This window comes from Ahaetulla prasina, chromosome 1 (genome assembly GCF_028640845.1).
Source record: "Ahaetulla prasina isolate Xishuangbanna chromosome 1, ASM2864084v1, whole genome shotgun sequence".
In the NCBI taxonomy this organism is placed as follows: Eukaryota; Metazoa; Chordata; class Lepidosauria; order Squamata; family Colubridae; genus Ahaetulla; species Ahaetulla prasina.
In genome coordinates this window covers 331065803-331083106 of record NC_080539.1, presented here as the reverse complement: position 1 = coordinate 331083106, position 17304 = coordinate 331065803, and the positions used below count along the sequence as shown (strand labels likewise).

The 17304-nt window shown below is 37.8% G+C and overlaps 1 protein-coding gene across 2 annotated transcripts in view; it reads left to right on the top strand.

Moving 5' to 3' along the window:
* The window catches only part of FBLN5 (fibulin 5), a 57913-nt gene extending 40882 nt beyond the window's left edge, over nucleotides 1-17031 (top strand). For both annotated transcript variants that reach the window (XM_058162575.1, XM_058162576.1), the window contains 3 exons: nucleotides 8355-8481; nucleotides 11455-11647; nucleotides 12837-17031. In XM_058162575.1, the coding sequence (XP_058018558.1) occupies nucleotides 8355-8481; nucleotides 11455-11647; nucleotides 12837-12998 (482 nt within the window). In that variant the 3' untranslated portion in view covers nucleotides 12999-17031. The remainder of the gene's footprint in view (nucleotides 1-8354; nucleotides 8482-11454; nucleotides 11648-12836) is intronic.
* Nucleotides 17032-17304: the final 273 nt, after the last annotated feature.

Sequence of the window (17304 nt, the reverse complement as noted above, 5' to 3'; positions counted from 1 at the left end):
TCTGGAAATAATAGAAATAGTAGTAATGCATAAGGGAATCAGATTTTGCAAACTTCATTACAAAAAGATAGTATTGAAAGCTATTACACAATATCACTGAAGCATAACTAATGAGAAATGTTAATGGCTTTTCTGGCTAACCAACTATTTTCCAGAGCAGCTAAAGGTCACCTAATGCTGTTATATTTTTCTACACATTTTGTATTTTGTACATTGCATCATATTTTGCAGTAGGGAAGGCTTTTATGGAGAAAACTGATTCTGTACTAATTGCATTCTTATTTACTAGCTATGAATAGCAGATGATTTTTTTAAACATTCTGAAAGTATTTTGTAGCTGCAAAATTTTTCACATTTTCAAAAGCACATTTCAAAAGAACTGTTGATTGACTTACTTGGCAGAACTAAGCTTTTATAACACAATTTCCTTTTCAGTAGTCTCCTTACCCTTTTTTGTTTGTTTGCTGAATTTAAGCTGGGTATAAATATAAGATTATTCGGTACATAGCCCTCGTGTGGGTAAACCATACCAGTAGTTCATAAATTTTCTATTTCTTATTTAGGAAGAGGCCAAGATCAGGAAGCTTGTTGCCTCTCTTCCTCCAAAAAGCAATGCAATTGGTGTAGCTAATGAAATACAAATAAGTAGATTTACAGACAACCAATTGTTCATACATTTATATCCAAACTGAAAAAGGATAGTATAAGACTTTTAGTGAAAACTCAGTTTCTATCCGCAGGCTATGGTATAATCAAAGTTCCATCTGTTTTTGTTGTTTTTATTTTTTTATGTGCAGGCTTTGATTGAATCATTGTGACCATCATCTTGATTATTTTTTTTAACCATAGCATGTGGACTCTCCTGACCTTTGGTAATGTCAAATGAGAGTCAGTCTTGTATAGTAATTAAAGTGCTGGGCTAGGAATGTTTTAGTTTTAGTTTTAGTGTAGCTTGAAAAATGTAGTGTACCTATCAAGACAGTGGGGGGCAGTCACCCTCTCTCAGCCAAACCTTCCTCACAGGATTTATTATTACAAGAGATGGTGTAGAAATTTGATCAATAAAATAAAAAATAAATTATTATGGGAAACATAGGGGAAGTGCTATGCATGCTGCCTTGGGATATAAATAACATTTTTTAATGAAAGCTGTGTGTACTAAATGCTCATTTTTAATATAATTATTTGCTGTATTTCTATACCAGTTTTCATTTAAAAAGTTGAAGAAATTACCAAAAAATTATGCTAAAAAGAGGTGAAAACAACCGAAACACAAAAACTCTAAAATGATTAAAACACCAAAAACAAATTAATAAAAATAATAACAGTAATTAGGGCATGTAAAAAAAATACAGAAACTAAGAGAAGGCTTGAGTAAACAGGTTTTAATTTATGATGAAACCCATCTAGAAAGGGGAACGATCAATTGAGCAGGTAATTGCCCACATCTATCCACATTCCCTATTTACCCCTACACATTGGGAAAATAAAAAAAAAATATAAACATACGTATCTGCCAAAGTTATATCCATATGATTTTCCCTAAGATATCCAGATAGGCAGATCTAGTTAACTAGCCTAAAACCTAGCCTATCTTAGTACTATATTATGAACTCATATTCATAATACGCAATAACATGGAATGAACTTGAGTAAACTCACCTCACAAGGATCAGCCAGCCATGAGAGTTTAACTACTGCAAGTCTCCATAAACTCAACTGGTTATATTTAAAGACTGGTTGAAAGAGGCTGCAAACATATGAGGAGGCATAATAAATTATACAATTTACTCATTAGTTGTCAAATTACAAAAGTAGGGATCCTTTAGTGATGTCTGACAGTCTTCTCTCCTAAGTGCTTCACTGTATAGTAAAATCATGTCCAAGTGATGCTTTCAAACCTTCTTTTAAAGTATCTTCCTAGAAACTGTGACAAAAAGCCCATAGAGTTAAAAACTTAGTACAGTTTGTGAGATTTCCAAGTGGGTTGTTGAGTTTGTATTTCTACATATAAGATTGGCCGTGTCAGTTTCTATCTTATCTGCAGTACATGTAACTATTATGAATATATCCCTCTCGTCTGGTGCATTCCAACATATAATAATCAGCCAAATGTTATTTCTTTTTGCCAAAAATATACTGGCTTACAAACTGGAAAATACATTTCAAGACTGTGTAGTAGATGAGATTACTCAGATATTTCAAAAATTATGCTATAGTTTTTCCCAAGAGCAAGCAAGTTCCACTTGGGTCTTTTAAGGTTTCATACTTCCAGTCATTTGTGACATGTTCTCTTTTCTTTGAAGCATATTTCATTTATACAAAGTGTTTGTTCTGCACAGATGAACATTGTGGAGAAGGCTGATCCTAGATCTACTTTGGCTATAAAATCTACTAAACATATTTCAATTATTAGTTCCCAATGCTTGTCAGTGACAATTAGCAAGAAAACAAGTATTTTTGTTTTAGTTGGCTAAAGACAAGAGATACAGTGATGATTTTAAATATATATATATATTTAGTATATATATATATATATATATATATATATATATATATATATATATATATATATATATATATATATATATATATATATATATATATATATATATATATATTTAGTATATATATATAGGTCTTTGGTTGTTCGGGTTTTCTCCGTGTAAGATTGGAAGTGTCTTGGCGGCGTTTGACGAAGTCTCATTCGTCATCTTCAGGCTTCAGCCGTGCTTCTGGGAGCAATGTGATCGCAGCTGTTTCTTCCTTTTAACTTGCTTGCTCCCAGAAGCACGAAGCTGAAGCCTGAAGATGACGAATGAGACTTCGTCGAAACGTCGCCAAGACACTTCCAATCTTACACGGGAGAAAACCCGAACAACCAAAGACCTATATACAAACACCCGTGAAAACCTCAGAAAACAAATATATATATATGTTTTATATAAGTTTCATTCGTCATCTTCAGGCTTCAGCTTCTTGCTCCCAGAAGCACGAAGCTGAAGCCTGAAGATGACGAATGAAACTTCGTCGAAACGCCGCCAAGACACTTCCAATTTTACACGGAGAAAACCCGAACAACCAAAGATATATATATATATATATATATATATATAGGTCTTTGGTTGTTCGGGTTTTCTCCGTGTAAGATTGGAAGTGTCTTGGCGACGTTTGACGAAGTCTCATTCGTCATCTTCAGGCTTCAACCGTGCTTCTGGGAGCAATGTGTGATGCAGCTGTTTCTTCCTTTTAACTGCTAGTGGGGTTTGAACTGATTGGGTGGGAGCTTGGCTGTGCTCTGATTGGATGGGGTTTTCTGTGCTCTGATTGGCTGGGGTGTGTCCTGTGTTGGTGGGGGCTTGGTTGTGCTCAGTCTAATCTGTGCTGCAGGGGGATTTGAGCTGGTGAGCTGCACTGCTGCTGTTTGGCTTCGTGTTCGTGGTCGTGCTACATCTTCGTAGTGGGTGTCAGTCTGCTGCATGTATGGATTGGAGGGGTTTGAAGTGGCTAATGTTGCAGCTGCGGTCTGGCTTCTGGTCCTTGGTCGTGCTTCCTGATCAGTGTGGGTTTGGGTGTGCTTTCTGGGTGGATGTGTGGTGGTGACATCCTGTGTGGACCTCGTGAGTGTGGGTCTGGTGTCATTCCTCGTGTTAGGGACACGTTTGTCAATAAGGGCAGGTTTCCAAATGGCTGGTAGGCGGAGGTATCATCTCGTTTGTTCATGCTGTGTGGGCGTTTTTCTATCTCGATGGCTTCTCTGATTATTCTGTTGTTAAAGTGTTCAGTTTTGGCGATAGTTCTGGTCTTTTTAAAGTCAATATCGTGTCCTGTGACTTTAAAGTGTTGGACCAGGGAAGAAGTTAGTTCCTCTTTTTGAATGAGTTCTTGTGTTCTTCAATCGTGCACTTATTCTTCTGTTGGTTTGTCCAATGTATGTGGTGGGGCAGGCGGTGCATGGGATTTCATATACTCCTTGATTTTCTAACTCAATTTTGTCTTTGGGGTTTCTTAGGATGGTGGATATTTTTGGTTTGTGCAGAATGCTGTCTTGATGTTATGTTTGTGGAGGATCTTGCTGATTCTGTCTGTGGTGCCTTTTATATATGGGAGGAGGGCTGTGCCATTTTCTTGCTCCCTGTCTTGGGTTTTAGTGGGGGTTCTTTTGGATTAGTTTGGTAATCTTATTTCTCTGGAATCCATTGGATGTTAGTACGTTTGTGAGTGTGTAGTTCGGTTTTAGGTGTTGTTCGTCAGCTAAGCATTTTGTTCTAGAGATGAGTGTCTTGGCTACGGAGTTGATCTGTGCTGGGTGGTGGTGTGAGAGTGCATGCAGATAGCGGTTTGTGTGTGTTTTCTTCTGGTAGATGGTGTGTCCTAGGGAGCCATTGGGTTTCTTGTAGACTAAGACATCTAGGAAGGGAAGTTGGTTGTTAACTTCTGTTTCCATGGTGAACTGTATTTTGGGGTGTAGGCTATTGAGGTGTGTGAGGAAGTTTTCAAGTTTTTCTTTCCCGTGTGGCCAGATTATGAAGGTGTCGTCTACGTATCTGAGCCAGAGTTTGGGTTTGTGATCAGATTTTTCTAGTGCTTGGGTTTCAAAGTGTTCCATGTAGAGGTTGGCAATGACAGGTGAGAGGGGTGATCCCATGGGTGCGCCTTCTATTTGTTTGTATTTTTGTCCGTTATAGATGAAGTATGTACTTCATCTATAACGTATAACATACTTCATCTATAACGTATAACATACTTCATCTATAACGGACAAAAATACAAACAAATAGAAGGCGCACCCATGGGATCACCCCTCTCACCTGTCATTGCCAACCTCTACATGGAACACTTTGAAACCCAAGCACTAGAAAAATCTGATCACAAACCCAAACTCTGGCTCAGATCGTGAGCGACACCTCCATAATCTGGCCACACGGGAAAGAAATACTTGAAAGCTTCCTCACACACCACAATAGCCTACACCCCAAAATACAGTTCACCATGGAAACAGAAGTTAACAACCAACTTCCCTTCCTAGATGTCTTAGTCTACAAGAAACCCAATGGCTCCCTAGGACACACCATCTACCAGAAGAAAACACACACAAACCGCTATCTGCATGCACTCACACCACCACCCAGCACAGATCAACTCCGTAGCCAAGACACTCATCTCTAGAACAAAATGCTTAGCTGACGAACAACACCTAAAACCGAACTACACACTCTCACAAACGTACTAACATCCAATGGATTCCAGAGAAATAAGATTACCAAACTAATCCAAAAGAACCCCCACTAAAACCCAAGACAGAGAGCAAGAAAATGGCACAGCCCTCCTCCCATATATAAAAGGCACCACAGACAGAATCAGCAAGATCCTCCACAAACATAACATCAAGACAGCATTCTGCACAAACCAAAAATATCCACCATCCTAAGAAACCCCAAAGACAAAATTGAGTTAGAAAATCAAGGAGTATATGAAATCCCATGCACCGCCTGCCCCACCACATACATTGGACAAACCAACAGAAGAATAAGTGCACGATTGAAGAACACAAGAACTCATTCAAAAAGAGGAACTAACTTCTTCCTGGTCCAACACTTTAAAGTCACAGGACACGATATTGACTTTAAAAGACCAGAACTATCGCCAAAACTGAACACTTTAACAACAGAATAATCAGAGAAGCCATCGAGATAGAAAACGCCCACACAGCATGAACAAACGAGATGATACCTCCGCCTACCAGCCATTTGAAACCTGCCCTTATTGACAAACGTGTCCCTAACACGAGGAATGACACCAGACCCACACTCACGAGGTCCACACAGGATGTCACCACCACATCCACCCAGAAAGCACACCCAAACCCACACTGATCAGGAAGCACGACCAAGGACCAGAAGCCAGACCGCAGCTGCAACATTAGCCACTTCAAACCCCTCCAATCCATACATGCAGCAGACTGACACCCACTACGAAGATGTAGCACGACCACGAACACGAAGCCAAACAGCAGCAGTGCAGCTCACCAGCTCAAATGCCCCTGCAGCACAGATTAGACTGAGCACAACCAAGCCCCCACCAACACAGGACACACCCCAGCCAATCAGAGCACAGAAAACCCCATCCAATCAGAGCACAGCCAAGCTCCCACCCAATCAGTTCAAACCCCACTAGCAGTTAAAAGGAAGAAACAGCTGCGATCACACATTGCTCCCAGAAGCACGAAGCTGAAGCCTGAAGATGACGAATGAGACTTCGTCGAAACGTCGCCAAGACACTTCCAATTTTACACGGGAGAAAACCCGAACAACCAAAGACCTATATACAAACACCCGTGAAAACCTCAGAAAATATATATATATATATATATATATATATATATATATATATATATATATATATATATATATATATATATATATATATATATATGCTACTGTACAGTATGTGAAAAATTAACAGAAATGGAGAAGTGAAAGAAGTTATGTGGTTTTTGTAACCAATGTTAAGTAACACCTTTAGAAATCCAATCATTCTCAAAATCTGAAGTAAAGCTGTGATCATTCAGTGCCTTTTGTATTGAAGGTTCAAATCCAGTGGCACATGTCCTACTGACCACAAGTGGGCAACAGGCAGTAGATAAAAAGTTAAGGTCTATCTTCTGTCTTTATCCCTCTGCTTGCTCCTTATTTAAAAGATTGCTTTATTTATTTAGCGTGAAGTCTATACACATGAAGTCTATACACACTAGACACAATGCAGTCCTGACAGCCTAGATTGCTAGTTCATTCCATTCGGCACTTGTGCACCTATCCTTGGTGCACCACAAGGACGAACAATAGTCACATCAGATGGATGAAGTTGTGAATGCATAAACTTCCTAAGGATGCCCAGTAAGCTTCGTAGTGATGAGATTCAAATCCAAATTTTCATGGTCCATTTCCAACATCCCTATCTGTTACTCTCCACAGTTGTGTTAGATTTATATTAGATGATTTTTTTTAAAATTTACATTTATATCCCGCCCTTCTCCGAAGACTCAGGGCGGCTTACAGTGTGTAAGGCGATAGTCTCATTCTATTTGTATATTTACAAAGTCAACTTATTGCCCCCCCCAACAATCTGGGTACTCATTTTACCTATCTTATAAAGGATGGAAGGCTGAGTCAACTTTGGGCCTGGTGGGATTCGAGCCTGCAGTAATTGCAGGCTGCTGTGTTTTAATAACAGGCTATCTTACAGCCTGAGCCACCACGGCCAATATTGCTATCATTGTTAACTGAAAGCAGGAATTAAAATCCAATATACCCCAAGACCACCGAACATTGGGCAATGGTTTGGAAAAGACTCTCTTAAACATACTAAAGAGCCACGGTGGCACAGTGGTTAGAATGCAGTAATGCAGTACTGCAATTTGGCAGTTTGAGTATCATTGTCTCAAGGTTGACTCGGCCTTTCATCCTTCCGAGGTTGGTAAAATGAGGACCCAGATTGTTTGAGAGCAATATGCTGACCCTGTAAACTGCTTAGAGAGGGCTATAAAAGCACTGTGAAGCAGTATATAAGTCTAAGTGCTATTGCTAAGTGTCATATTATGGAAAGTGACTATCAGATAGGATTGTTGCAAATTGCAGTCTTAAACTTTAGTCACTTAAAATATCCCAGTCTTTATGGCAGACATTCAGACTACAAACTGTAAGATTCAGCCAGACTTTGTATCATATACAAAGAAATTACATTAGTTGCTTCCTCTTTGCTGGATTCATGAAATTTGAGGCTTTTTGGAAATTTGGGACATTGTGGAAGGAAACATATTCAAGAGAAATTGGTAGACCAAGCCAGAAATCAGTGGGATTCTACAGTTTCCCATGGAATTAACTTATTGGTTTCCAAGAAAAGGGATAATCCATGTGAAATAGGAAAAGACTTATTTCAAGACTCTTGTTTTATTTCATAGATATGTTTTAACCAGGAATCTTACAAACTTTCTACTGCAATTTATAATCTTGCTCAGTGCAAAGAATAAGCAAATAAATCATTGTGATCTGAATGTTGCATTACAATTGTTTATTTCCAAAACTGATTTGGTGCAGGCTTAAAGAATGAAGGTTTTAAAGGGAGACTGCCAAGTAAAGCACTGCAGGTATGAACTGGCAGTCCAAACCACCAGGCTATTCAAAGCCAGGAAGGCAGGGCGAGAGTATGTAGACCCAGAAGTGGGAGACCCCAGTCTTTCATCCTAGGGGTTCAACCCTACAAGGTTTTTTTTTTAAAAAATTATTATGAATGAACAATGTGTACTGACACATTTATTACAATGCCATATTTTCTGGGTTTTTTCTCCATTTTAGATGTTAATGAATGTGAGCTTGGGAATCACACTTGTAACATCCAACAAACATGTTTTAATGTCCAAGGAGGATTCAAATGCCTAGATCCAGTAAGATGCGAGGATCCTTATATCCGGATCAATGAAAAGTGAGTAATTTATTAACAGAAAAAATTAAGGCAATCTAATTCTCCAGAAGCACTTTGGTTACTTTTCAAATTATACTTGCTATTTTCGGTTGCTAGCCCTATTCAATCTTGATTTTAGAATTATTATTATTATTATTTAAATTTTTATACCGCCCTTCTCCCGAAGGACTCAGGGCGGTTCACAGCCAGATAAAATAAACAATAATATTACAATATAAATACTATTAAAATACAATTAAAAGACTTATTGTCAGCCTCCACTCCAATCTTCATATGCTTTGGAATGATTATACCAGTAGATAGAATGTAAAATGTTTATTTCTGTATTATAAAACTCTTTAGGAAATGAGATGTATCATACCACCGTACAGGGTGGGGGAAAGGAGCCTATTAAGAGTGTCGGCTGACATAACAGGGGGGAGGGATGATTAACGACTGAGTGTTATCAGCGCGCGTTTTTCTAACAGACACTGCATTCCTAAGATGACTGACATCTAGAGACCTGTGGAAGAAGATTACCACGAGGGGCTGAGAAGAAGCTGGCATTGGACCAAACCAGCCTGACCTCCTGGAGGAGGAGGGACAAATGGGGGGATATGATATGTTAACCATATTTTGTCTCAGTTCCAACTTAGCTTGGCTGCTATCATGACTGTAAAAAGTAAAAGTACTTGTCTTTGTTCCAAATGAAGTCAAGGTGTATTCTTTCCTGATTATAGTCAGAGGTAGCCCGACACTTATTCAATTGGCCGAGATTAAAAATTTAGAATAAATGATAAAAACCCATTAAAAAACCCACAAATTTAAAAACTAATCCAGTCCTGCGCAGATGAATAAGTGTGTTTTAAGCTCGCGACGGAAGGTTCGGAGGTCCGGAAGTTGACGAAGTCCTGGGGAGAGTTCGTTCCAGAGGGCGGGAGCCCCCACAGAGAAGGCCCTTCCCCTGGGTGTCGCCAGACGACACTGTCTTGCTGACGGCACCCTGAGGAGTCCCTCTCTGTGAGAGCGCACGGGTCGGTGAGAGGTATTCGGTAGCAGTAGGCGGTCCCGTAAATAGCCCGGCCCTATGCCATGGAGCGCTTTGAAGACGTTCACCAAAACCTTGAAGCGCACCCGGAAGGCCACAGGTAGCCAGTGCAGTCTGCGCATTCTCCCATTATTTTTGAGAGATGAATGTAATATGAAATTGACCAATGCCTGAAAATATTTATTTCCTAAAGGTATCAAGGGTTCGATTGCCACTTGTTGAGTGCATAGTCATTTTCAAATCCAGTTTTTTGCATGTAACATATGAAATAGCCAATAGCTAAAAATGTAGTTTTTATCATATGCATGTCTTTCTAAACTAGGATTTTCAAATATACAAAATACTTGTCAGCATGGTTTGCAATTTTCCATAGTTTCATTCTAAACTCATTCCTTCAAGTTTTCTCTTCTCAGAATGAAAATGTTCAATGATAAAAAACTTACAAAATAGTTCTTTATCAGGTCACCAGATGGCAGAATACTCAGCTATTTACACTTCTTGAAGTAGAAGAAGTGCTTATGAAATAATAACAGCATTTATCATAGTCATGTTCTCCTGTAATATATACAGTTGTCTTTAAAATTGAGTTTTTAATTAATTCATACATATGTTATTAATACATTGCTTATCACCCATCCTTTGTTAAAGGCCCTTCTGTCATCTCTGATCTCTTTTCAATGTTAAAAGTGCAATGTCATATACATAATTAATCACCTAGAGAAACAAAAAATAACATTTTAAAACTGTTTCTTCAGGCATTGATTTATGCCATACCTGAATTTAGATTTATGAATTCAAACCATAAATGTTTTTACAATAATTTATGCTCGAATAATTTGTGCGTACCAAATTAAATAAATTATGGAATAAACCAGATATATTTTTTACTTTCATTTTTTTCTATCATATATATTACATTATAACAAGGATCGTCATCTTATTTTTGAAATGAAAACTGTCATTTTACATTCTGCAATATTTTACTCTTTATATTTTCACATCATTCACTGACCAAACTTTTGAGAGGCACAGTATCTTAGTAGCTTAATGACGCTTTGCTTCAGTGGTTCAAGTATTAGCACTTTGTGGTGGGATGAATTTCCATCACTTACCTCAGCTTTTGTCCACCTAGCAGTTTGAAAGTATGTTATACGTGAGTAGATAAATAGGTACCACTTCGGTGGGGAGATGCATTGGTGCTTTGTGCAGTCAGTCAGATTCCTGCCAGTTCTGAATCTTCCTGGTTGTGATCCGTTTGCAAAGCAGCTCCAGGGAAGGAAGGGAGCCTTGGGTGATGCTCAGAACCTCTTTTGTCTTTCTTTCTGGTATGAAGCCAGCTCGCCTTCTTGTGGCGCATCATGGGAAGTGCACAAGCATGTCTCACAACAGAGCTGGTAAATTAGTAGTCAAATTACTACTCTGCAATAGCATTGTGGTCTCCTGGATAATGTAACACAATATTCTAATAACAACCAACAACAACAACAAATCTATGGGCAGTTTTCAAAATGTGTAGGTCAATAAAATACAAAATAAAATATTAAAACATCCAAACATCCAAAACATTAAGATTTAACTATTTCAGCATAAAAATAGCACTCATGTCTTTCCTGTTCAGCAACAAAGAAAGTAGCATTATTTGCTTATAATAATTTGATCATAACAGCAAAAATAATAACAGATATGAAATTATAGCTAACATAACAGTTCACCATTCTGCACCATGATAAATTTGTTCAGCTTTATTAAAATCACATTAAAACATCTGTCAACTTTGTAACTGCCTCGGAGTCTTTTCTGCAGGAAGGGCTTTTCTGGAACGCTGACAACATCCTTGTAAATCAGCTGGTTGATAGATGGACAAAAATGTCAAGTGCAGTCTAAACATTTGGCTAACTATGCAACCATAGTCAATAATAATAGTATTCTTCTTTTTGTTCTACCAGTCACTGTATATGTCCAACTGAAAACCCTAGCTGTAGAGATCAGCCATTCACCATCTTGTACAGAGACATGGATGTGTCAGGACGTACTGTGCCCGCCGATGTGTTTCAGATGCAAGCAACCTCTCGCTACCCTGGTGCTTATTACATCTTTCAGATTAAATCAGGAAATGAAGGCAGAGAATTCTATATGCGGGTGAGTAAGATTTACGAATAGACCCTTTCATTGTCTTCCTTTTCAAAATAATCTGCATTATTTTAAGGTTAGTGTTTAAACAATAAAATCACAAAAATATTCATATTATAAAGAACACTAGGTGAGTGCCATTACCTGAGATAAAGGAAAAGCCAGTTTCAGACATTCACAGGAAGTGTTGTCTTTACTTAGCAAGTACTGGAGATCACACGGATGTTACCTCCACAACAACCTGTTTGTGACTTTTTCTGGGGGCTATAGGCTAACTGGGAAAATGGGGTTAATTAGATGGAATTTCCACCTTACTCAATATAATCATTTTATTTTTGAGCACTATGGAATAGGCAGTGAGGCAGAAAAGAGAGCCTTAATTCACTCCAGAACTTGACACGGTGAATTAAAGTCTTCTCCCCAAGAAGATTATGAAGGCTAGATGGGGATGCAATTTTAAGTGGCAAAGCAATTACTACCCTCTCAAACGCTTTCATCAGTGGAAAGAAGGAAGAAGCAGGGGAACAATTCATACACCTATTTCTTTGAAACTAAATTTGTACAATCTCTGGAAACCAAGACTGGCTGTATTGTTTCAAGTGGTGTTTGCAGCTACTGGGAACCAAATCAGGTGAAAAATCAGTTGTTTAAATAATCAGTTATTAAATAAATATGACCCTCCCTTCCTATGTATTTTTACCTCGACCTCTTTTCTTTTGAGATATTTCCCCAATCTGTTCCTTCCCCACAATATCCATACTATTTACTACTCCGATTCTTGCAGAACATTAGTGGCAGTCAACAAATAAAGTCAATCAAAAAAAGGAACCAGAAAAAGCAGCAGTCAATGTGGGCAACAGCTCTTTGCATTCACACAGTATTTATCCAACACTAGAGCTATAGAAGTGAAATGGCAACTTGGTTTCAGTGCAAACTGCTGGTGCAGGACTCAGTTCAGATGCAGACCTCTCTCCCCCAACCAATACATTCTAGCTCAGCACCAATACCACACACTGCTTTGGCACAGATCTACTATAAATGTTCTTCATAGTGATTCTGGTCACAGCCTTGAGACACCACAAAAATAAATCTTCCATAACAGAGCCATGATTTTGTTACATATATTTAAGAAGATAGCTTTTGGCCACATCCTATGCTTGAAGTACTTCAACATTTTTCCTTGGCTTTCTCCATGCAGCAAACTGGACCTATCAGTGCTACTCTTGTGATGACCCGTCCTCTGAAGGGACCACGTGACATGGTGTTGGACCTGGAGATGGTCACTGTTAACACTGTCATCAATTTCAGAGGAAGTTCTGTCATTCGACTGAGGATTTATGTATCACAATATCCCTTTTAAACCTAGACTGGCATTGCTTTCTTTAAAACTACAACAGCAGCAGCTGAAAATGGACCCTTTTCTGCCTAAACTTTTTTTTTCTCAGGAGTCAATTCTTCTAACAATCCAACCTGAAATGAGTATTAAAACATGTTACAATGGTTCATATTACAATAACCGGACAATACTTCTTGTGGTTTAAAGAGACCTGAGCTTTGAATTATCAGTGGATTCCATAGAGTTATTTTATTTTATTTTGCTCATGAGTGTTTAGATACTTTGATCTTCTTTTCCAAACTTTTTCTAAAGTGTGATTAAAAGCTTTAAAAACTGTGAAGATTTTCACTGTAATGGCAACGCTGTTTAGCCAAGACACTAGAGAAACTGGGAAAAGTTAGCTTCTACTGTTCTGTTTTCTAAAAACAAAAGAAAAACAAGTAAAAATGCTTGTGGGACCAGGAAAGCATCAGTTACTCTCTCAAAAAAAAAAATTATGGAATAATCTTACATTCCGAACCCTGGGTTTGATTCAGGGGGAATAATTCCTTATTGGCTTTCCTTTATACTATCCCACTTTCTTACTTCCAGGCTAGGGAATTGATTGCCTGGAGATCTTAATTAGAATCTAAACCAATCACAGCTATTACGCCTGCTTAAGAGAACTTTGTGCTTGTACTTCTTGAATATACCCACTTACATTCCAGGCAGCCTGTTCTTAAAATAGAGATAATGTTCAAAAACCACTTTTTGAAACAACATAGATGGCATGTCAAGCTTAATGGTCAACTTTAACAGATTTTTTTTAAAAAGTGATTTCAGGCACAAGAAGTCAGGCACACATAAAATAATTCTTTGGATATTGGCTGTTATGGATAGAGTGCATGTAACTTAATGACATACTTCAAAATATTTACTCAAAAAGAGGCCATTATCTTTTCATTATCTATTCCAGGCTCATTTCCTTAATAGTCTTGAAGCAGCCCACAGCTGCGTAATGATAGCTCAATGTGAAGTCAGCAGAAAAAAATCCACACTTACAGGTCATTTTAGCAACTCCTTTTATTATGCTTATTTTATATTACTCTTTTTTTTTCTGCATAGGAAAAGACATGCGTCTGAAATTCAAGAAAAAATATACCCAGGCTAGTAATAAGGATGGCTTAATCAGCGGGTATATAAGTTCCTAGCTTAGTCCCTAGTCTTTCCAGTTAGAAACCTCAGGAAGCAGAATGGCAAAACCTCTATCTAATGCCTCAAGTAGCAGCCACAGCCATTAAATTGACTAGTGGTTTGATCTTGAAAAAGGTGGCATACTAAAAAAACTAGTTGAGCTGTATTCAGTGACATATGTTCTACATACAGATAGTCCTTGATTAACAGCCACTCGTTCAGCAACAGTTTTAAGTTATAACAGTTCTGAATGAGGCAACTTACAGTGGGTCCTCAAAGCTGCACCTGTCGTGGCATCTCTGGGGGTCACGTGATCACAGTTTGGGTGTTTGGCCTGGGAATGCAGTGGTTAGAATGCAGGCTAACTCTGCCCAGAGTCTGGAGTTTGATCCTGACAGGCTCAAGTTGACTCAGTCTTCTATCATTCACTAAAATGAGGAGCCAGATTGTTGGAGGCAATAGGCTGACTCTGTAAACTACTTAGAGAGGGCTGTAAAGCACTGTGAAGCAGTATATAAGTTTAAGTGCTATTGCTTGGCAACTACCTTGCAATTATGACACTACATGCAATCACATGACTGCATGACATGTCCTGCAGTCATGTGATTGCCATTTACAACCTTATTGCTGGTTTCTGGCAAGCAAAGTCAATGGGAAAACCAGCAGGAGGTCACAAATGGTGATCATGTGATGTCATAACAAACACAGGATTTACCTAATGACCTTAAATGGAAATGCCAGGTGACATGCTTTATAACCGTGTTGGTTAGTCAGGGACTTCTCATCCCAATTATTGTTGTTACCCGTTATCTACCTGCAGGCATTATATTAAAACATACAGGTAGTCCTGGACTTAAGACCACAATTGGACTAGTCATTCTAAATTGGTGCAGTTATAAAGCAGTCACCACATGACTGGACCCAATTTTATGATCATTTTTATCGTGGTCATTAAGTGAATCACTGTGGTTATTAATCAAGTGGTCAATAATGTCTCTGGAGATTGTCAATCAACCAGGTCATGTTTGTCCCAAAGATTCTTTTCAAAAGGCAACTGGACTTTCCTTGAAAACATTTCGCTTCTCATCCAACAAGCTTCTTAGGTTCTGACTGAAAGGTGGGGAATGGAAGGATTTATATTCTTATATTTATATTCTTTTCACCATTAGCCTTTTGAAAAGCAGCTTTGGGACTATGTGACCAATAAGTGAAGCCAACTCACCCAGTTGGCTCTGTTCCTAAGGTGTGGCTAGACTTCACTTTTTGGAGCTTTACCAGTAAACCAAACTAGCTCTTTTACAGCTCTTTTATATATAGGAATAGATTATCTCTTAGGTATTCCAATACATGAATTACTTCATACTTTACTATATTATGAACATTTTTAAGATTGCCACTATGAATAAGATCACATAAGATTAAGGAACACTAACTAGCTATGCTAAATCTGATTTCTCAATGCATATTCAAAATAATGTATGTGGTCCAAATTTCAACAGAAGCTCAGTAAGGTTTAGTTTTTTAAAAAGCTGATTGCACCTGTCCTGGGATTTGAGATCATAGTTGTGATTGCACTTGCACACATATTTCGGGAACATTTATTTATAGGATAAAAATCAAAACAAATCATAGTAGCAACGGATGTAATTCTGTCATTTGCTGAACATGTATTTTTAAGAGTTGCTTTCCTGCACATATGCTTTGTAATAATTTCAATAGCGCAAATAATACACTGATTTTTTTTAAACTGTATTTTTATTTTTAATTGTTTTAATTTTTCACTGGTTTCACCAGGTTTCCTGGAAGAAAAATATATTGTTCAGAACCAAATCGTGAACATACAAGTTCACTAAGGGACTATATTTTTCTGAATGTTCTGATCACGTAAGAGGCTCTATTCCTAGTACAGCTGTGCTTAATTTATAAGTTGTTTAAACTTTTATTCAAAGTAAAAAAAAGATGTGCAGATTTTTTAAAAAAGGGAAATTATATTTGGCAACGTATCTAAGTTTGGACTCTAAAACAGCAGCAAACCTTGGATGACTTCTTCCAAATAATTATAATTACTTCAGACTATGTGAAAATCATTGCCAGTTCAAGGAAAGGCTTGAGAACATTTTTTTCTCTTATCAAAGTACCAAAAACTTGTTCCAAAATTTTACTGTTGCTCATGCATATAATGCTGAACTATCTTTTTGCTTATGTCCAAAACAGGTATTTTACATGTGCATGTGGAAAAATATGTAATAGTTATTTGGTTGTCCATTTTCTGGAGGAGTACTTTTGTACTATTAGCTAATAATGTGGCTTTTCTCCCTAACATTCAAATGACCATCTAGTGCTTTACTGAAATGATTTTGTTTCCTGCTCCAGCTCACCCACACCCTCCCCTTTCAGTGCATTATATGATGAAGCAATGCAACTGCGTCAGTGTTGCTTGAACACGAAGGGTCAAAAATACTTTTTCTTTGCTGTATAAAAAGCCAATATTAATGGCGAAATACTTCTATGAAAAATGTGCTGAGGAAATTATTAACCGGAGAAAACCCTGCTGAAATATATGGAAATTATTAAGTAAATAAACTATGCCTGAAGAGATAATTTTGCTTCTGGGTGCTTCTCACGCATTGCTGGAGGTTTCCAGCAGAATTTATCAGTAGCTTGTGCTGCTTGGCTAGTATTGTAGGGATAAAAAGTAAATTATTCCTTCTTTCCTACCATAAATCATAATTTGTTACTTTTCCATACGCTGCTGAGGTTAAATACATTATGCAAACCAGCAAACTGAGTCAGATTTGGATTTTTAAAAATGAGTTATTGTTTTATACTGCCTTATTTTTTTTTATAAATAATAAAGACGGGATAAATAATTTAAGACAGCAAACACAGCTAATACTCCTGCCTCCTCCTTTTTGGGGGGGGGGCAGGGGCTCAGATAACCCTCTGAGGTGGGTTGGGCTAAGAGAGATTGACTGGCCCAAAACCACCCATTTGAATCACACAGAGAGAGGAACATGTTGGTTTTGTCTTTAAGTACGAATGATTAATTATAACTTTGCCATAATAAAGGCAGAATTAATTAAATAAATAAATAAACAAACATAGTATAATCAGACAGTTAAACCAGTATTTTCCCTCATCTACCCTTCTGTTTCAG